The sequence below is a fragment of the Miniopterus schreibersii genome, assembly GCF_964146895.1.
Source record: "Miniopterus schreibersii genome assembly, chromosome: 2".
Lineage (NCBI taxonomy): Eukaryota > Metazoa > Chordata > Mammalia > Chiroptera > Miniopteridae > Miniopterus > Miniopterus schreibersii.
Window position 1 is genome coordinate 173,213,761 of NC_138102.1, and position 22,619 is coordinate 173,236,379.

At 39.0% G+C, this 22,619-nt stretch overlaps 1 protein-coding gene across 1 annotated transcript in view; it reads right to left on the reverse strand.

The window, feature by feature from the left end:
- SLC5A8 (solute carrier family 5 member 8) overlaps positions 1 to 22,619 on the reverse strand; it is a gene marked incomplete at its 5' end in the record, with an annotated part of 39,814 nt that overhangs the window by 13,517 nt on the left and 3,678 nt on the right. The window contains 9 exons of the mRNA XM_081128143.1: positions 494 to 561; positions 2,856 to 2,968; positions 3,827 to 3,915; positions 5,196 to 5,325; positions 8,234 to 8,374; positions 10,971 to 11,125; positions 12,131 to 12,198; positions 18,899 to 18,950; positions 21,219 to 21,284. Of these exons, the coding sequence (XP_080984269.1) occupies positions 494 to 561; positions 2,856 to 2,968; positions 3,827 to 3,915; positions 5,196 to 5,325; positions 8,234 to 8,374; positions 10,971 to 11,125; positions 12,131 to 12,198; positions 18,899 to 18,950; positions 21,219 to 21,284 (882 nt within the window). The remainder of the gene's footprint in view (positions 1 to 493; positions 562 to 2,855; positions 2,969 to 3,826; positions 3,916 to 5,195; positions 5,326 to 8,233; positions 8,375 to 10,970; positions 11,126 to 12,130; positions 12,199 to 18,898; positions 18,951 to 21,218; positions 21,285 to 22,619) is intronic.

Here is a 22,619-nt window from a genome sequence, read left to right on the forward strand (position 1 = left end):
CACCACTCCCCCCAGACCTTAATAATCAATCACGTCACTCCCTATGCTTTAACAGTCTCCGAATCCTCCTCAAAACAAGACTATAGATAAGTACCACTAAGTGACCACAGATGGCAAAGAAACCCAATGCCATCCTTGGTTCCCTAAGTATGGAACTAGAATGAAAAACATGATTTTAAAAAAGATTGATAATTGATCAAATTATCTAGAAAGAGATTTAAAATCTATTTGAGCCCTGGCCGGTGTAGCTCAGAGTTTTGAGCATAGGCCCGCCCACCAGGAGGTCACCGGTTTGATTCCCAGTCAGAGCACATTTCAGGCTCAATGCCCAGTAGGGGGCGTGCAGGAGGCAGCTCATTGGTGTTTCTCATTGATGTTTTTATCTCTCTCTCCCTCTCCCTTTCTCTCTCTGAAATCAATAAAAAGATATTTTAAAATAAAACTAAAAAATAAAAAGTGATTATGACTCAAAGTTTTGAGGGTCAGCTCTTACCTGCAACAGAGCTCCCAGCAGTGATGCCAGAGCAGCCATTCCAATACACAGGGCTCCAAACAGCACACCTAGATGGACAATGTAAAAGTCAGTGTAAAGTCCAGAGCCAGAGGGTTAGAATTCTCAACAGAATAAGCTGCCACACCTTTGATTCCAGTGAGTACATGACTGGTGAAGAAAGGCCGCGTACTTCAGAACCAGCAAGAAAGGAAAGGGGCGTTTTCCTACGCAATCAGCAGTGTGTGAAGAGGAAATAAAATCCTGACATTGTGTCCAAGGATTAACTACAGCACTAGGTTATATAAGTAGAGAATCCCTAGAATTAACTATAGGGATTTTAAACCTAAGAACTATTGTGTCAGCAATCTAATCCTCCATCAACATTTTTTTTATATAAAGGAAGGGTCAGGTCTGTTTTCAGTTTATTAAAAATAGGACACAATTCAACTCTACTCTGTACGACATGGTGGGGGAAGGGAGTAATAAACCTCAGCAATCAGAGTCTTTGCCCTCTCATAATCTCCACCAACAGGCCCAAGCCTTTCCTGCTAAGCTGGCAAAGAAAGGCAACTTCAAGACCAGTATCACACTCTCCCTTCTGCTAAATTTCCCCCCAAAACTTGTTTATAGAAATTCTCAAGCCACTGCTGGTGGTCAGATTATGGGATTTCCCCCCCCCCCCTCCCAGATTTTCTCCAAATACATGTTTTACTATTTAAATTATAGGAAGGCTTACCCAGCCCCCAATTTTATTTTTAAAGACATCCATTCAGCAAAAATCGCCTGAAGTCAGTCATTATTTCTCACATATAAAATTCAAAATATAGAAACATGAATGACACATTGGCTCATCATAAAACTAGTGCATTCCTTATATTATGTTACTCCTATCTTACTTACACTAACCCTCATGCCTTTGTTAAGTATATTAGGTAAATAATCTAATTGCACCTAAATGGAAAACCTTATATTAACTTTTTGCAAAGAGCTCTTACTGCAATGATTTTCTTCATGCCTCTGAATCCTAATATAAATAGTATTAGCTTGATTCTACTCCACTGGATAGCTCAAGACGGTCACCATTGTGGACTTAGGCTTTCAAAGTTATTGAAAACACAGTCAAATCATCTGCCATGTTCTTCTCAATGAAGCCCTTACTGGAAATACCTTGAGATAATAATTTAATATCAATCTCATTATTAATCAGCAGCAGCACCCTTCTTTGAGCACCAGCTAGTGTCTCTTGTTTTATATGCATTATCTCTAAACCTCATAGTATCCCTGCAAGGTGAATATTTTTTCCTATTTTCCATACAAAGAAACAGAGGCTCAAGTGGGTTATCGGGTTTACTCAAGCCTAATAGCAAGTAAAGTAATGAGGCAGATGGGGTTCATCTGGCTTCAAAAGCTTCTATTCATTCTACTAAACCAATGAGCTTCAATAATCCCATAATGAGCCAGTCTAAATACTCCTCAGGAAGCATTGTATCATTCTGAAATTATGCTTCAGGATTAAACCTGGGTACATAATAAAATGATGCAATACTCTTTAAATTTAGGGGACAATGAAGAATATAAATTAAGTATTGTTCCAGGCTATAGTCATGGCAATTATATGTAGAAGTATGGCTCAAAACAGGGTATTACAATTTCTTTGACAGTCTATTAGCGTTATTGTGCTAAGGTTTAAAGATTCTTTTAACAAAAAATTGTTAGTCGTTCATTCTAAAACATGTGCACCCAAGATGTTGACTTGAAGAGTGAAGTGCACTAGGCGGATTTCTCTGAACCAGATATTACACGTTGAGCCATTTGGGAACTGGAGGCCTTTCAGCCTTTCCATTCAGGCTGATGTTAAACCCCCAGTCAGGTTCTATAACCTAAGAATAGAACTTGAGCATTCCTTGCACAACTTTATGGGCCATCTCTAGGGCACTCTATGGGTGCAGAGGGAAGAGACAATCAAATCGGGTCAAAAGTCTATTTCTTTATCTTCGGTTCATACAATTAAACTGACAGCTCCTTCTTAGGGAACACAGGAAAAGTGTGGCTCTTGGTTCCAAACTAGAATAGTTCTTAAAAATTTGGTCTAAAGTTGAAAAGGAAAAGGGTTGAATGGTGGCTGTTTTTTTCCCCTGTGGCTAAGATTTTAACAGACTTGGGCTGGGAAATCGCTCCTCGTGGTTCCTGACGATGAACTGCTGGGCGTGTCTCCCAAATCTTGATGGCAAATGTCATGGGCGTGAATATGTGTACATATTTACACTCAGAGGTTCCTACTGCGAATCTTCCGTGGAAAAGAGTATCTCTAAAGCATCGTCTCGCCGAGCTCAGAAATGGGACTGTGGGGGTGGGAACTTACTCATTCCTTGGGAAATCCAAGAGAGAGACCTCTCTGAGAGCGAGCGGAAGTTGGGTTTGACTAGGTCTTCCACGGTCACCGCTGCCAAGGCGTTGATGCTGGAGGACACTGTGCTGAAAGGGAAGGTGAGCCTTCTGACTTACAATATTTAAACCTCAATAGTACGTTAAGTGGCAATGAGAAAGGGGGAAAGAAATTGATACTTCTGAAATATAACCCAATTTCTGCTATATTATTTTGAATGACCTCCAGTCCTCTGCCTGGAGGCTGTTAACCAAGAACAACTCCGGCAACACTCGCAGGCTTAGTGCTCAAGAAAAGGGCGACTTACTGTTGCCTCCAGGTTGCAATTCATCCTCGGGGTCTATGGAGAGAATCTGCACAGGCTATGCAGTAGTCTTTCATAATGACTTCAAAACATACTTTTCTTTGTGCATAGAAGGACTGTCACAAGTCCCCACTTGCATATGCCGTAAGTATCGATAATATTTATTTCCTGGCTCCTCACTAACACATGCTGTAGTTTGCTAATAAGAAGAATTCCCTGCAGCAAACCCACGCAGAAAGTGCAATGGATATGATCAAACATAGAGTATATTATGTAAATAGGAAATTTTAATTCTAATTTCCCATTAGACCCCACTTCAGCTACATGTATATATTAAACCAAGACTGTAGGCACCCATTTTTGATAATTAGTGAAAGCTACCATCACTGATCACCATTATTGTGGCCCTTTCGGGAACAGGAGAGTGTATTAGATGGAAGGGACCAAGCTGAAAGTGGAGACTGATGATAACAGACTGCTAGCCCATAAAGATAAGAGGCAGACTGACAGAGGACACGGGGTAGACTGCCTCCTTTGGGCCATTTGTGCCCATGTCAGAGTTCAGCTTTATCCCCACAAATATCCAATAAAAATGAAAGATCTCAACAGGGGAACCATGTATTTTTAGAGTTGCTGTACATACCTTAATGTCCCACTGTAAGCACAGGCCACAAAAAGTCCAGGAAGTCCAGGATAATCTTGCAGAATGTCCAGCACCAAATAAGGCATGAGCTGAAAAATTCCAAAATTTACTCCTGTGTACCATTTGCTACCAAGTAAAATTAATTAATGCCTCATTTATCTTGTGTTTTTTCAAAAACGAAAGGTAGCTATTCCACAAAACTGAAATTTTCAAATACCTAAAATTAAACTTTTTTACTGCTAGGACTTAAAGAAGAGTGTAGTAGTTAAGGCTACAGGCTTGGGATTCGGACAGATGTGGCTCTTCTTAATTTCTCTGAGCCTCAGTTTCCTCACCTGTGAAATAAGGGTGATAATACTGACCTCACAGAGTTGCTATGAGACCTAAATTAGATAATCTATGTAAAGCTCTTAGTAAAGTATATGGAATATGCTTAATAAAAGGGTCCAGGCTTGTCAGCTGGTTACTTAACTTCTCTGTGCCTCAGTTTCCTCATCTTTAAAAGGGAAATAATCATAGAACCTACCTCAGAGTGTAGCTGGGAGAACTAAAAGTTGAAACTTATACAAAGCACTTATGACAGTACCTGACCCTATCAAAATAAATAAATAATAAATAAATTCTTATTTATTAGCTGTGTGACCTTGGGCAATTTCTCTAACCTCTCTGAGATTCATTCCCTCGTCTATAAAATTAGAATTACGAGGCTGTGAGAATGAGATAAAGCATGCAAAGCTCTCGGCACACAGTCTCATCACATAGTTGGTATTCAGTCAGTGTTCACTCATTAGATCCATTTCTCTGTCACTCGAAAACTGGAAAGTAAGGGGAATATAATGGATACTATTGTGGCAAGTTTGCACGGTGACAGATGAACACTAGAATTAGTGGGATGACAGCATTGTACGATATAAAAAGGTAAATTGGTGTATCGTACACCTGAAACTAATATAACTAATATTGTATACCAACTATACTTTAATCTAAGAAATTAAAAACTGAAAAGTAAACTGTTTACAAATGGGAGATGTAACAATACCATGAAATGTTATATGCTAACATGGTTTGTGGATAGATTGGCCGTTTAAAACTGTGTTTACATTTCTACTCTCAGCCTTGAACTCTCCCTGTTTAACACCTGGCTTGGAATTTTTTCGTGTATTTCAATATTTTAACCTTGGATACAGCATTCTTTTTTCTTGCTATATCCGCTAAAGCAAAATTTTGCCAAATGCTTTATAGAAATTAAAGATGACTCATATGGTGCCTATTCATTGTTTCTCTATAAGAACGTGAACACTCTTTCCTCCCAACTAACAAGCTTTCTGAATGTCAAAAATGCACATGGAAGAGAGGCATGGTACTGAACCTGGTCCGGTGCAGACACTTTATTGTTTGTCCAAGGATCGCAGTCGTGGTACCTGGAATACAGGGCGAGCCCACAGAGCACTGCGCAGACGAGGATTACCCAGAGTCCCACGAGATTGATGTAGAGGGACCTAAAGAAGTGGAAACAAGCCAGCAAACGGCAGTTGTGATTTCCATCCCAAAGGAGAGGCAAATTGTTACATAAACAGAAGAAACTTGCATGATTATACTCAATAAATGCATATTATCTTGTTTATCAAAAATGCTACTTATTTCATCCTGGCCTAGCCTTCCTCTTATGATATCAATCAACAGTGTGTTTGGAAATACTTAAGACAGGTGATGTTTTTCCATTGAATGAATGCATTCTCCTGGTCAGAGTTCCAGGGGTATTATTAGCTTTATAATGGTATCTAATTATACTACTTCAGGGCTTCTTGTCATGAAGTAAAGGTTTTATTAGTCAACAGAGCAGCAACTATTCTCCTTTTAAAAGTGATACAATTATAAAGTGCTAAATATACTCAGCACCTACATAGCAACTCATCAAGCATGTTTAAATGTGGTTTATAATACCATCCATGAAGTATGAAAGGCAAACCTGCATTCCTTGGACAGTATCTTCCCAACAGTGTTCAGCATCATGTACACAGTGTGTGCCCCAGGAGCGTGCAAGGGCTTATAGAACAGTGCTGGAACCAGACCTGAGCATAAGTCCTGTCCCCACCTACCATACGTGACCCCGGGCAAATGATTTGGCCTGTCCCATCCTCAGTTTGTTCATTTGCACCTGGAGATAACAATGTCTACCTCACAGAGTTATAAGACTAGATGAAATAATATATATTATATGGCAGAGAGCTTGGCAAGTAATGAACACTTGCTAAATGGTAGTTCTTGATATTATTAGGATTGATGCCATTGAAGGCTATGTCTTAATAATCAGTTCAATAGTAAATATTTCTCTCGCTAAGGTGCCTGCATTTTCCCCCAGTGGTGCTGTAGTGGACACTGGGATGAGCTGCCCAAGGGTGGGGAGAGGTATCAGCCCCACAGTCATGGCTCTTTCCCTGGGGCGTCCAGTGACCACTGGATTAGAAGCTTTAGAGCTCCCCTGAGGCCTCTGTTGAGACTGAGTCCAATTTCTCCCCCTGGCCATCCTGCTTTCTTCCCTCCCTTCACCTCCCTAATGGGCTCGGGCATGCTAACCTCCACCTCAGAGTCCACTCGGGGAGAACCGCCCTGCAGCGGGTGCCAAACAACAGCCTTTCCCCTTGATTGACCAAGCTAAGTGTTTTGTTATTGCCTCAAAATAGGATAAGTAACTATATCTCACCTCTGAATCATCAGAAAATATTCCCAGGCACTTTCCTGCTCAGACACCCCCCTTGCTTATATGAGTTTAATACTTTACCATATTGTTTTATTTGACTTTAATGCTATTTAAATAGATCACTTATCAACATCTGATGTTGCCCCGGGTCAATCAAGGTTGTAAGTCTGACTTTGGGGCTGAGATTCATTCTTTCCAGGGAGCCAGTGTTAGAAGGCCGGAGAAAACGGTTCCCCTGAGCTCAGGGGGTCTTGCCTTGTTAAGGAGACCCATTGGGCTATTCTGAAGGAAATCGTTTCTTTTTAAGAAACCTCTAATGCTGTCCTTTTTATTGTAAAAGTGGGCTTTTTGAGCTTCGTGTTCCCAGGGCAACAGAAGAGCATGTGCACAATTATTTTGGGAAAGGTATCACTTCTGGTATAGATTTGAACTCTGGTGGATTGCTGGACATATAAATTACATGTTCCTTAAAATACCACACCTCTTAAGCTCACTTTTGGAGGATTGCCTGTCCAGTTACTGTACTCAGATTCATAGAGAGTTTTCACTGTGGAATTTTCCAAAGACAGATCATGGCTAAGCCAATTTACTCTCAATATATTGAGTTCTAACATGTGACATCACAATATTTTCATGTTCTCCTTTGAACAAAAATAGACTTGTCACTCCGTCTCCTACTCTGATCACCGTGTTACTCTTAACCAGTCTATGTAGCGTTTTGAAGTCCCCAAATACCTGTGGGCAGAGTCAGCCTTATTGATCAGCATGGGGAGTGGTGGTCACCAAGGCCTCCCGGGAAAGAACCAGCCACTGTTCATACTCTTGGCTCAAGCCAAGATGGGCTGGAGAGTTCTCTGACCATGCTGTCCTTCTGACCTCTGTGCTTTGTCCAAATCACTCTCCCTGCCTGCAATGCTCTCTCACGCTTCTCCACCTGCCCACATGGGATCATTCTTCAGAATGATATATATTATATATATGACATACTATATAGTGCCTGGTTGACAGGACTCTCTCAGCCAGGATTCACATCCCACGATTTGAGATGGGAAAAGGAATTCCTACTCACTGGACCCCTACCATCTGTGTGTTGAACACAGTATTTTACAATACCTCCCAGGAGATGTATAATATGTCTTACTGCTCATTTTACAAGTTCAGAAACTAAAGTTCTGAGAGACTAACTCTCCCAGGATCACTCAAGTAGCAAGTATTAGAACAGAGTTACAGGCCCTTGGCTGTGTTTGAAAATAAAATACACCAGCACATCTGGCACTATAATGCTCTGGAACATTTCCTCTGTTGTTACAGTGTTTCATGGAACCCCTATCCCTCTCTAGTGTTATTTCACTTTTTATATACTTGGGCATATTTTCCTACCTTGCTGCTAAGTTACTTCATGACAAGAGCCATATATTTATAATTTTCCCTGTAATTCCTTATACAAACAGATGCACAACATATGACAATTTACTTGGTCAGATTTGTTTTACTTAATAATTAATATAAATATTTTTAACTACCTTATTTAAAACATACAGTACCACTTTGTTCTACTTCATCCTTTCACAAGTAAGTATATAATTTATCTTGGAATTTCATGACACAGAAGACAGACTTGGACAAACTTAAGCTTGAATTGTGGAAGAGTTTCCATAAAGACAGCTAAGGGTTATTAACAATACATATACCATAGTTTGGCTTACAGTTTTGCCTGGAATCTGCTTTTACAGGAAATATATCTCTGCACTTGGGATTGGTTGACACCATACAGGCTGGTCCACGTGAAGGTCCCTCCTAAAATAATTGTCCAGAATGTGTGTCTTTGCAAAGGATTAGGATTAAAACTAAATGAAAACAAACAGAAAACAAATCTGAACTACTGGGGGAAAAAACTACAGAAATCCACCCCCCGCCCCAGAGTATTTTTGGAAGCAAGCAATGTATCCTACAGAAATATATATACATACACATGTACAAATTTATTAAGTAATTACAAAAGGTAGAAACATTCCTAATTTAAGTTCAATGAAATAAAATCGATACTTTCAGAGATTTGGGAATTCTGGTTTGATTGGGGGAACATTAATATTCTAATCATTCTGAGCATTTATATAAATTGCTCTCCCGTGGCTGTAGGAAATCATTTAAACAAGCCATGCTGTAATTAGGGAAGAGCATGAAGCTAAAAAAGGAAAGAGATAAGTACTTAAGTACATCACAGCAATAGATAAGGTACTGAAATGAACACAAAGTTGACACATCTTGTGTGTATAATTCCTCTCCTGGCACATGTATAGTCATAGTTCTAATTTATATTCAAACTTAAGAATTCAGTCAATTCAGTTTAAAGGTTCTCATGCTGAAAAACTACTATGCCATTATAATTGTGCTTTCTTAAAATGCTGTGTGCACAAGCTAAATACTGACAGTTGAAAGTCCCTTTATGACACGTACCAAATATGTTACAAAGAAAGCTCAAAGTCCACGTTCAATACATCTTTTAACCCTTCTTAATGTATTACCTTGGGAGCAATGATTCTGTTCATCTCTGATACGCAATATAGGCTTGAAAAATTTCTGCAAAATTAGCTTTCATGGAAACTTTCTGAACATTATAAAATTCTGCAAATTTATTTCAAATCTTATATTTGAGATCGGTTGAGTAAAAATGTTCCAATTTTTGTGCATATTCTGGCATTCCTATGGAAATACGAGAGCTTCTGTTCCCTGTTCTAGCATCTAATATCACAAAGAGTTTCAATAGTGTTGACCCTTTCTCCCACAGAGAGAGGGGCTCCTTCTGGAAGTCAACAGCCAGAAGGGTTTGGTGAGCTACCTAAGGCAATGCCAGCTTCAGAACACCCAGTTCAGAGGCCTCAGGCCATCCGAGAGACAAACGCCAACTACGCACTGCACAGAAAATATGCACTGCACTGAAACAAAATCCTCTTTTTATCTCAACCAGAGCAGATCTTTTTCCCGCAATATTCTTAAAACATATCTAAATAGCAAGGGATATTCAATGAGGATATTCATTACTATTTAATTGGTTGGCAACCTTCAAAGTAAAGGCCATTAAAAATGTCTAATCTTTTCCTTTTTAGAATCTCTTATTGATGTATAAGTTATTTCAAGGTGGCAATATGTCCTCTTTATAGAGTGATAGCTGTTTTGCAGAAAAATGACTGGTTCCCACCCTCTCCCCCGACCTAGGCCGCTAGGAAGAGCTGTGGGAGTCGCGTAGTCAAGGTCTCCTGAGCGGCCCCGCTTCTTGGTACCCATTCCTCCCCCTTCTGGTAACAGCGGCCCAGGTTTGCTCTGGGGAAACTGTTTCTCCATTAAATAGTCTAAATGGCTGTCAGTGCAAATGTCCTGATGGCATCATGGCCACACTGCGCCAATGGGAGGCTCTCGGCCTTGGAATCTGAATCTTGAGGTAAAAGAGAAAAGAAATACTGAAAACAATCGAAGTCGATGCTCTGTGACACATTCCTGCAGGTTAACACGGTGACCCTGTTCAGTTTATGGAGAAGCTCTTTTCCAGCACTGGCGCCTATTTTCAGAAAGCCAGAAGAGAGCCAAGGGCAAAATAATTATTCCCCTCCTGAAATAATTTCAGCTTGCCTGTCTCAAACAGAGCTGCACCAGGAGAAAATAGGCCGCTCCGTGCAAAACGAACCCCTCCCCACACAGAACGTGAAGGGCAAGAATCACACCGATGGCCCAAAAGGAAAAGGGTTTTAAATATTCTTTTAAATTGTACGATACAGTTGTGGTGACATACCTAGTTTCCTTTCTTTAGGAAAACTGCACAGCTGTTGAACATATGTTGTATCATGTGCTGTACTGACACGTGAGGCATCAGCCATACTTTTCTAGTCAATTCTCTTAAAATACATTATAGTATATAATGCAATTATATATTGACACATACATATTATATATATGGCATACTAATAGATATTATAATAATAATGTATGCATAATGATAATATGCTATATAGTGCCAGGACAACATAAATATGAGAAAAATTCTCCAGACTGCTTGAAAGAAAGAACCATCAAAATGAAACCACTGTCTTTTAGTGTTTTGCTCTTAAGAGGTTTCCTTTTCTTGTCTGTCCACTATCCCTTCCCTTATCACCCTACCCTAGCCTCTGACTCAGTCCGGATTTTACTATCTGGAAGGAAATCCCCTCCTGAGTCCCTTCTCAGAAGGAAGCACCATCCTAAGTACTGGGTAACTAAGTACCATCTGACTGATTTAATCCCTTAGAGACCTGGTGAAAACTCTTTATACATTTACTGCCAGCTTCAGACTTCTGTAGTGGTTTGTTTGTTTTCTAATGTAAACTTACTGTTTCAATAAAGGGATTATTTTTATAGAAAAACAAAAACAAAAAGAATATTCTATTAGTCAAGAGGTAAATGGCAACTTACTTCCAGAAGTTTAATCTTCCACCATTACGGGCATCATTGATAATAGAGCCCATTCCACCTTGAATCAATGAGGCTTGTATAATCACAGAAATAAATCCAGCCAGCATGATCCCGACTTGAAAAACATCCGTCCAGACAACCGCCTTAAGACCACCCTTTGAGGGGAAAGTGTGTTAGGATTAATGGTTCCATCAAACATTATTAAGTATCTATATGCTTATACATCATGCTGTACAAACTTATTGAATACATGGATCTTGGCCAAGAAGTGCACCCAAGGGAGACAGGTGGGAAGAGCCTTCAAGAGAAGGTGATGCTTAAGCCAAACCTTCAAACATATGAGAGGCAAAGATGAAGGGCCCTCCCAGCAGAGAAAAAAGCATGGGAAAAAGCATAGATAGCTCAAAGTATATGGCATGTAGAGTGTAGAAAGATACGTATATATTTTGGAGTAAAGTGGAGTGGTACGGAGAGATTGTTGGGAAGAAAATTCAGTGAAATTGCAAACACCGATGTCATAGATTTTATCCTATAGGCAGGGCTGACATTCAGACACTATGCACACAGAAGGTCATATCAATTGTTGAAATATTAAAATTGCTTTGTACTAGCCACTGCCACAAACTTCCTGAGTATCCCCTTCAGTCCGTTTGACCTTGGCTGACACAGCCCTTCCTTTTAGGAAGACCTGTCTCCTAAAAGATCCAGCAATTAAAGGGTTAAAACCTAGCCTATCAGAGATCCGCCAAGACTTGCACCATTGTGTATGGCCTGCATCCATGGGAGCAGGGTGCCCATGCCATACTGGTTCTTAAATATTTTGATTGTCACTAAAGGAAATGGAAAGTTATCTCAGGTTTCGGAGCTAAGGAGTAATATAAACACAAGATTAATAACTTAGCAAGAGCGAGGGTGAATTAGGAGACAAGATTAGGGACCACTGTATGGCTCAAATGAAAGAAAACATTTTCAGTTATGACCATTGTTCTGCAAAGGATCAAGTTTTATCCCAGACTGAATATACCTTATCAAAAATAGCTACATGTGGGATGTAGGAGAGTAGGTGTGAAAAACCCTGATGGTAGCACACAACTGCTGGAACTTTCAATTTTGCAAAGCAAGTGTGTAGAGTAAAAGGAGAATTAATTTTCTTGACATACCAGCGTGCAGTAGAAAGTGCAGACCACCCCTGTAGCCACCACTGCGCCCCACAGATCAAATCCTGTGACTGTGGAAGAAAAGAAAATGCATGTATAACTGTGAAACACGGATAACAAAAGTACTTCTCAAAAAAAAATCAGGGGGAAGCTATATTGTTTATTGGGTATCTACCTCTTAACCCACTTGCTTAAAACTAGGTCCAAATCTTATAAGATATACTTAAACAATTGGAGTTTATAATTCTATTTGATGAATTACATGGACCTGGTTTCTACCCTCAGACACCATATATAGATCCAAAATTGGCTAAAATAATTACATTAAAACACATTAACACTGTAATTAAGCTAAGAAACTGCTTAATACTATGAACTAGCTATCTGGACTGAATAGAGGCCAAGGTGTTTGTCACCACGGTTCAAATAAACATGCTATCCTACTAATCCTTGAAAGACAAGTTGTGCATGTTACTAAAATGGGACTAAGGTAGAGAAAAGTCTATATAATTTGCTACCATTTATCTAAATAGTAGAGGGGCATATTATATTTTATAAATAGAAGGATGACTCTACAGCCACAAATTTGATAATGAACCAATTCCTTGAAAGACACAATCTGCCACAATTCACACAAGAAGAAATAGTTGATTTGAATAGATCTATATTAAATCCATTGAATTAATAATCATCCAAAACAGAAAGCTTCAGCCTAGATGGGTTCACTGGTGAATCCGAGCAAACATTCAAGGAAAAAATATACCAACAGAAGCAGAAGTAGTACCTCCTAACTCATTCCATGAAGCCAGCATCACCCTAATACCAAAACCAAAGACATTACAAGAAAAGAAAACTTGTCCGGCCAGTATGGCTTAGGGGTTGAGCATTGACCTGTGATCCAGGAGATTGAGGTTTGATTCCTAGTCAGGGCACATGCCCGGGTTTTGGACTCGACTTCCAGCAGGGGGTGTGCAGGAGGCAGCTGATCAATGACTCATCATTGATATTTCTATCTCTCTTTCTCTCCCTCTCCCTCTCCCTTACTCTCTCTGAAATCAATAAAGACTTTTTTTTAAAAAATTTAAAAAAAAACAACTAGAGGCCAATATCTCTCATAAACACAGATGCAAAAGTGCTCAACAAAATATTAGCAAATCGAATCATAAAAGTGTTAAAAGAATTATACACCATGACCAAGTGGGATTTATCCCACATATGCAAGGCTGGTTCAACATCTGAAAATCAATTAATGAAATCTATTACATCAATAGGCTAAAAAAAGAAATATTACATTATCATATTAATAGATGCTGAAAAAGCATTTGGCAGAATCAAACACACATTCATGATAAAAACGCTCAGTATACTAGGAGCAGAGGGGAAATTTCTCAACTTAATAAAGACTACCTACAAAAAACCTACAGCTAAAGTCATACTTAATGGTGAGAAAATGGAAGTTTTCCCACTAAAATTGGGTACAAGGCAAAGATGTTCCCTCTCACCGCTCCTTTCAACATCATATTGGAAGTCCTTGCTAATAGGGCAAGAAAAAATAAATAGAAGGTATAAAACTATCTTTGTTCACAGATAACAGGATTATCTATGAGAAAATCTGAAAGAATCAGCAAAACATCTCCTGAAACTTATAAGGAATTATAGCAAGGTTTCAGGACACAGGTTAATATACAGAAGCCAATTGCTTTCCTATGTACCAACAATCAATGCATGGAATTTTAAATTAAAAACACATTGCCATTTACATTAGCATCTCAAAAATAAAATACTTAGCTACAAATTTAACAAAATATATCTAAGATCTGTACAAGGATTACTGCAAAACTCTGACGAATAGAATGAAAGAACTAAATAAATCGAATTCCATGTTTATGGACAGAAAGACTGAATATTGTTAAGGTGTCAGTTCTTTCCAATTTCATCTATAAATTCAATGCAATCCCAATCAAAATACAAGCAAGTCAGTTGGTATATAACTACAAACTGTGTAGAGTCAACAAACGGATTCTACAGTTTCCATGGAGAGGCAAAAGACTCTCAACAGCCAACACAACATTGAAGGAGAAGACCAAAGCTGGAGGACTGACTCCACCTGAAGACCTACTATAAAGCTACAGTCGCTGAGACAGTGTGGTCCTGGCAAAAGAACAGACAAGTAGATCAATGGAAAAGAACAGAGAGCCCAGAAATAAACCCCATAAATACAGTCAATTGATCTTTGGCAGAGGAGCAAAGGCCATTCAATGGGGTAAAAACAGTTTTATCAACAAATGGTGCTGGGTCAGCTGGACATCACAGGTAAATTAACATGAATCTAGATACAGACCTTACACCCTTCACCAAGATTAAATCGAGATGGCTCTCAGAGACCTAAATGTAGAATGCAAAACTATTAAACTCCTGGAATACATCAGAGGAGTAAAACAAGATACCTAGGATATGGTGATGCCTTTATAAATCCTACACCAAAGGCATGATCCATGAAAGAAATAATTGATCAGCCAGACTTTATTAAAATTAAAAATATCTACTCTATAAAGACAGTATCAAGAGAATTAGAAGACAGGCCACAAACTTGGAGAAAATTTTGTAAAAAAAAAATATATATATATATATAGCCCGGCCAGGCGTGGCTCAGCGGTTGGGCGTCGACCTAGTATCCAGGCGATCGGGGTTCAATTCCCGGTCAGGGCACATGCCCAGAATGCGGGCTCGATCAATGACTCTCTCATCATTGATGTTTCTGTCTCTCTTTCTCCCTCTCCTGTCCTCTCTCTGAAATCAATAAAGATATATTTAAAGATATATATATATGTGTATGATAAAAGACTGTTATCAAAACTATACAAAAAAACTCTTAAAGCTCAACATTAAGAAAACAGCCTGATTCAAAAATAGGCCAAAGATTTTCACAAACACCTCACCAAAGAAGATATATAGATGGAAAATAAACAAATGAAAAAAATCCTCCACATCATACATGATCAGGGAAATGCAAATGAAAACAAAGAGATACCGGCACACACCTAACAGAATGGCCAGACCTGGAAACCGGCACCACCGAGTGCTGACGAGGAAGTGGAACCGCAGGATCCTTTCATATATTGCTGGAGGGACCGTAAGGTGGGAATAGCCGTTTTGAAAGATAGTTCGGCAGTTTCTTACAAAACCATCCTCTTGCTATATAATCCAGCAATCGTGCTCCTTGGCATTTACCCAAAAGAGTTGAAAACTATGTCCACACAAAAACCAGCCCATGTGTGTTTATAGCAGCTTTGCTCATAACTGCCACACCTTGAAAACAGCCACGACATCCTTAAGGAGGTGAATGGATAAGTTGTGGTACATCCAGACAATGGATATCATTCAACACTAAAAAGAAATAAGCTATTAAGCTGCAAAACAACATGCAGGAGCCTTAAATGCATATGACTAAGTAACACAAGCCAATCTGAAAAGGCTACATGTGGCATGATTCCAACTACATGCTTTCTGAAAGAGGCAGAACTGTAGAGAAAACAGTGGTTGCCAGAGGAGGGGGGAATGAATACAGCCAGAGCACAGAGGACTTTTAGGGCAGGGAAACTACTCTGTGATGCTATAATGATGAATATATGTCATGACACATTTGTCCAGACCCACAGAAGGTACAATACCAAGAGTGAACCCTAAGGTAAATATGGACTTTGAGTGGTTATGACATGTCAATGTAGATTCATTCTAGATAACAAATGTGCCACTCTGGTGAGTGATTTTGATAACGGGGGGAAGCTATGCATGTGTGGGGGCAGAGGCTATATTGAAAATCTTTGTACTTTCCTCTCAATTTTGTTGAAACCTAAAACTGCTCTAAAAAATTACCTTTAAAAAAAAAGTGTAAGTATGTTTTTTTAAAAGGAAAAATAAATTTAAAAAACAACAGAAAAAGAGTTACCTATAAGGGAGGGAGAACAGGGTAGAAGAGACAGTGATATAAATTAGGCTTCTCTAAATAGATCTCCTTTGTAGACTGGTCTTTGGAACCATGTAAATGTTCTACATAATTATAAAAATTAAATTTAAAAACTCCTAAAAATCAAAAGCAAAATGAAATAAATAAACCTAGGTGTATGTCAAGTATGTGACATGACCACACAGAAATTAAATATGTCAAAAGACTTTAATGCACAATAATTTCATATCCATCCCTACTGGGATACACCCTAAGGGGGAAAAAACTTCAAGGGAATAAATTTTAACTGTTTTTGGCCATCATATTATTAGTAAAAGTATTGGAATTGCTAATCTAAACCTATTACATTAGTGGTTCTCAAATTTCTACATTAAAATCACCAGAGAAGATTTTAAAAATCCCAATGACTCTGCCACTCAACAGGCCAATTAATTCAGAATCACAAGGAGTGAAGGCTAAGCATTAGTATTTTTTTAAATTTCCCAGGTGAATCCAATGTGCAAGCAAGGTTGAGAAAACAATACATATATATATATTTGCATAAAGAAAATAACCTCATTAATATCGTTTAAAAAAAAACAAGAGTTTCAGCATAAAGTAAGAAACAAAATATTAAAACAAATTAGGCAAACACACAAATTTGAATTTGAAAAACTGAAAATTATTAGTATGAACTCTTAATTTATTTTTTCTTTGATATATATCCCCCAGTTCTGTCCACTGAAAAGACCTAGAATAAATGAACAACTCAGTAGCAATGAATACCTCTAATATTTAGATTGTGATCTCTACATACAATTTCCCCTTGAAAAAAATAGCTGAGACCAGGACCGGGCCAGGAAATTTACAAGGTAAGACTGAAACATCTTGCCATTCCAGAAAGCAAGGTAGCTATTAAATGCTACTGGAATCATGTTAAAAGAATTCAAGAGACAACTTAAAGAGGCTCCTGCTAGACAAAAATGAGATATTAATGTTAATGTTTTAAATATGATGATGGTATAGCAATATTTTAAAAACATATCCTGGTACAAACTTCTAGTTATAAAATACGTTAAGTCATGGGAATGTAATGCACAGCATGGTGACTATAGTTAATAATACTGTATTGCGTATTTGAAAGTTGCTAAGGGAACAGATCTTAAAAGCTCTTATCACAAGAGGAAAAAAATGTGTAACCATATGTGATGATGGGTGTTAACTAGACTTATTGTGGTGATCATTTTGCAAAATACACAAATATCAAAGCATTATGTTGTATACCTGAAACTAACATCATGTTCCATGTCAATTAACCTCAATGGGGGGAAAAAAAGCATGTACTTGTTTTTAAAAGACATTGACTTAATTAAAAATATAAAATATCTCAGATTGACGGCAAAATGATCTAGTGAGGGAAACAGAGAGTTAATTAAACCAAGAGCTGATAATTATTAGTGTAGAGGTAAGGGTACATTAAGGTTTAATATGCTGTCCTCTCTATTTTAGTAGATGTTTGGAGCTTTCCACGAAAAGGGAAAAGATGGGACATAGAGAACGTTAAGTGCCAATTCAGTTAAACAAGTTTCTACTGAGCACCTGTTACACCATAAGTAGCATGTCTACTGTCTTGGTCACTGTGAAACACACAACTGATATTCAGGTGGCCAAACGGTCCCTCAGGTTCTCATTTATCCCAAGGGAGTTGCTCAATAAACGGATAAGAACAGAGTCCTTGGTTTCTTTACATGTTGAAGGCATGGCTCTCTTTTTCCTAGAACTGCACTTTAAAACCCTAAAGCCAACATCTTCATAACACTTAAGCCAATACATAACCTATGAAGTTTAATAGCTCAGACGTGAAATGATTCATTTACGATGTTGGCACTATCGCCACGGAACATGCCTAACAATCGAAAGTCAGGAGCACATGATGTAATGGAATTCCTCTTTGTAATGATACTGTTGTACTTCATAAACTTGGGTGATAACTCAGTGATAACCAATTTCTACCTGTCATGAAATTTAAAACATTATGAGTGTGGAGTTCGCAAGGTTACTTTTCATTTTATATTGACTCCAGGGATTGCGCCACATTTTCCCATCACTGAGTCCATTTGTCCATTTTACAAGGAAGTTTCAGAGACAAACTCCCTTCTGATTGATAAGAATCCAAAGAATGTGGAGTTTCCCTGAAGCCTTCTGAGAATATGACGAAAATGAACATAGGCCTCAATGAACTATCCGTTTCACTGCTATTATCTGCCCAAATCTAGAGAGTATAATAAGCTGTTGATCATCACAACCTTCATATATTTGTTTATAAGGACTCTATAGCCATCTGTCCTTTGGTCACTAGGAGCAGTCTGATATTTCATATCACACAGATCTATATATTTTGCATTTTGGACCACATTGGAAGTGAGAAGAAAAGCTTCTCTCCTTGCCACATTTTACAAAGTAACTGAGCCAAAGAACACAGGAAAACAGCCTCTTGGAGATGGGCTGGAGGTTGTAGCCACAGGGAGGATGTGCAGCCGTTCACGATTTAGACTATAGGGGACGCTCATTCTGAAGGGATGGGGGACAGCTGTTTGGCGTGTCCCAGGGACTCACTTGCTCAGTGAAGTCTGTCCTACTAATGCACAGACCTTTTGAAGCTATGGATCCAGGAACCCAAAGAAACTGCTAGTGTAGACACTGAACTCACCTTCCCCACCTCAAGCTGATACAGGTTACTGGAAGCATTCCTCCATCCCCCCAGAGAATCAGGTCTATTAAAAAAGAAGCCCCAAATTGACATAATTGGTCACTCTAAAATGTACCTTGATTCAAAGCCAGGGCAGGGGCATAAATAACAATTCCAGTATACAGCACCTAGGGGGGAAAAAGCAGACCAGATAAATTCAATGAATTACAAAATGAAATACCACTATTTTTCTACAAATTCAATCATGAATTAAAACAGCACTTTCAACATACTTAATAAAATGTGTTTATAACTTTAAAAATGTTATTTAAGTAAGGTTGACTCTCCTTTTCCATCTGTGGTACGGTCAGAGGGACTCTTGCCCTGGCTGGGGTGGCTCAGTTGGCTGAGTACCGTCCCATGCACTGAAAGGTTGCCGGTTCAATTCCCGGTCAGGGCCCAGGCCCAGGTTTCAGCCTGATCCCAGGTGTGGGAGGCAACTGATAGATGTTTCTCTCGCATATCAATCTCTCCCCCACCTCTCTCTCTCACTCTCTCAAAATCAATAAAAACATTTTTAAAAAACAGGGACTCTTCATGTGTAGAGATAGTCACTGATCCATCAACTCAAGCTAGAAACCAATTTTCCTAGATCTAAAACAATTCAAAGGAAATAATACAAATTTAAAAGCGGATGGTCCCTCAGTCATCTGCCTTCAAACTATTGTTAATCACTGCATAATTAATTAGGAAAACAGTGAAAATTTTAGAAACTGGTTTGCAAAAGTTTGCATGCCCATTAATTAAACAAAAGTGTAAATTTGCCCTAAAAACTCCTGAAAGCCAACCATAACTGCATTCCACCCTTTTTATATTATTTATTTTCTTCATTCATACATTTCATAAATATTTTTTCCGTTGCTTTTCAGAGAGAGTGGAAGGGAAGGAAGGAGAGAGAGAAACATCGATGTGAGAGAGAGACATTGACTGGCTGCCTCCAGCATGTGCCCCCACCAGGGGCGAGGAAGGAACCCGAAACCGAGGTACGTGCCCTTGACCATGATCCTTTGGTGTGAGGGCCAATGCTCTAACCACTGAGCAACACCGGCCAGGCCTGCAACTCACCTTTCAAATATAGCACATAGAAGTTAATTCTATGATTACTCTATATAAACATATTATGGAAAGAACACAGTATTAGAAGTGAGTCCTTCGAATGGGAAATGCTAAAGCTCCCCTCTTTTAGAAAGAATGAACTAGCTTTCCAGTCATTATCCTGTCCAAGTTGAAGATCTGAAAATGTGACCACAGCCCACTTTTTAACACTAGCCCCCACTTTTCATTTCTGTTGGTATTTCCAACAATGATCCAAAGAGGGTCTGAATTGTTAGCAAACCCAAGCTACCAGCCTCAGCTCTGTGTCAGAATGTCTACCAGACCCCAAAGGGCTCCTTCCTTCTACACTGCAAGTGTTAAGGACTGATACAATTTAAATTATATAATTCAGAAAGATATGAGAAGGTGTCTAGTCAAATAATTTACAAAGGCACTCTGCCGGGCTGAGGCAAATGCTTAGGTAGCTGTTGATTGGAGAAACGGCGTTGTAAGTAAAGATGAGAATAAAAACTTCTTCCTAGGTTTCCATTATCAAGCCCATCCCTAAAGCACCTAGCTGCCAAGAGAAGATATACATAAATCCCGTGACAATGACTGTGACAGGCCTCCGGCGGCCTGGGTGAAGGGCAGGAAGCATTGTCTGGCCCTTCATCTAGGCTGCTGGCAAAGCTTTGCTTCCTATTATGTCAATCAGTGAATCTGTACCTGCACATTCCTGAATGACTGGGTTGTGTGCTTGCCTTTAAAAACACCTCCAGAGTATATGGTTCTATTGTTTTACCCTCAGTGATTGCTTCAGTTGGGTCTCAGGTTCCATTTTTAAAGGAAAGAACAGATTCATTTTTTAAGTATGCTTTCAAAAAAAATTATTTCCTAATGTCTTCCTGCCTCAATTAATTTTTTCAAACCTATTTTTTTAACATGTTGCAAAAATACTATGACACATACAAGGTGTTTCCCCTTTGTTACAATTCCTGTTCTCAGCTACTACAGCTCTTTCAGAACTCTATGTCATCTGAGCCGTGCCCTTACTGTCACTTTGGTTGGGAGGAAAAGCATATTCTTCTAAAACACAAAACCGTGCTTGATCAATATGATATTTAACATTCACTGAAATCATTCTGTTTTCCCAGGAGGAAATGCATTTGTTAAAACACTGTCTGGTGATCTTGAGGGATGATGCTGTGTAGCGACGAGCGTTTTGCCTTTTTTGTTTCCTCCTGTTTTCGGCATCTCTTTTTTATCTCTCATGTGTTCACCAAAAAAGCTTGGCCCAGATGCCTTGATTAGAAACATTTTAGATGACAAAAGGTAAAACAGACTAACGGAGAGCTACTCACCGTCTGAATAATGTAGACGATTGTTCCACAAAGACGAACATATTTGTTAAATCGAAGTTCTAAATACTGTTTCCAAGAAAAGGAAAAATGGTTAATATGTAAAACCTCTGGGTACTTTTTTTTAAACAGCAGCTTAAGAAGTAAAGGAGTTAGAAATTTAAACTTCGTAATTAATTTGTATTCTCTTTTTCTATTTGACTGTTATTTTTACTTACACACAGCAAAGTTGACTCTACTTAGAGTACAGTTCAGTGAGTTTTAACACCTACGGAACAGTTCCCTCACCCCTCGTGTTGCTCTTTTGTAGTCAAACCCTGCCCCCAGAAGGTCATGTAAATGGAATTATTTTCTGCATTACTAGAACGAGCAAAGTGTTGCTCTTGGTATCTACTCCATACATTCCCCTGGATTCACTTAGGGAGTAGACCCTTTCCCACTGCAGGCAGTTGCGATGGAATTGTCCATCAAGGTGCCCCGCCTCTTCCCACCAAAAAGTGGTGACATGACCTCAGCTCAGCCAATCAGCTTCTCTTCTCTGGGTATTTGCATCTTGGGGGCAAGATATAGAGACAGAAAATGACTGGAGCAGAAGCAGACTGCTTCTGAGTGGGTGGTCTAAGAGGCGCCCTGGCTTCTGTCTTTAGTCTGTTCAGCTTTTCCTTCTGTTATATGAGCTACTCTCATAGTCTTCCAATAATTTTTTTTAACTTAAATCAGCCCAAGTCAATTCCTGTTCAGAGCCTACAGCCTTGCCATGCTTCCAACTCTCCTCGACATCTGTTATATCTCATAATATAGTCTGCTCATCTCCTACATTATAGGTCAGAATGTGTGGCGGAGTTAGAATCCTAGAATCTCACAGCTGGAATGAAGCTAGTGTCCAAGACATTCTCTAACTTTATTATTATTATTACATGTAAAGAGAATTTTAAGATGGACAATAGTCTTTTCATATAGCAGGGGAAAAAAGAGGAAATAAAAAATTGACATTAGGTAATGAACGGGGGGTGGGTGGGGTATTTTTGCTCCATAATCACAGCTAACATTTATAAATGAGCAGGTACCAAGTATATGCACATGAGAACATGGGCTCAGAGAGAACCACAATGTTGCAACCTAATAATTGTCAGAGCCACGACGCAAATCTAGGACCATCTGATGCCAAGATCTGTTCATGTAACCACTATATTATTTGAAATAAACAAGTAAACAAACTGACCATTGTCTAAAACTCCTACAGAGTGAGTGGGTGGCACTGGCACATAGTAGGACCTCCAAAAACAACTAATGGGTAAAATCTATGTGTACAGTGTAGCACATTAGAGGAAGAGTTCCTGCCTTTGTCCCAGCTTTACTCCTGACACCACAAGCTTGGGGCAGTCACTCAAAATCTCATGTTCC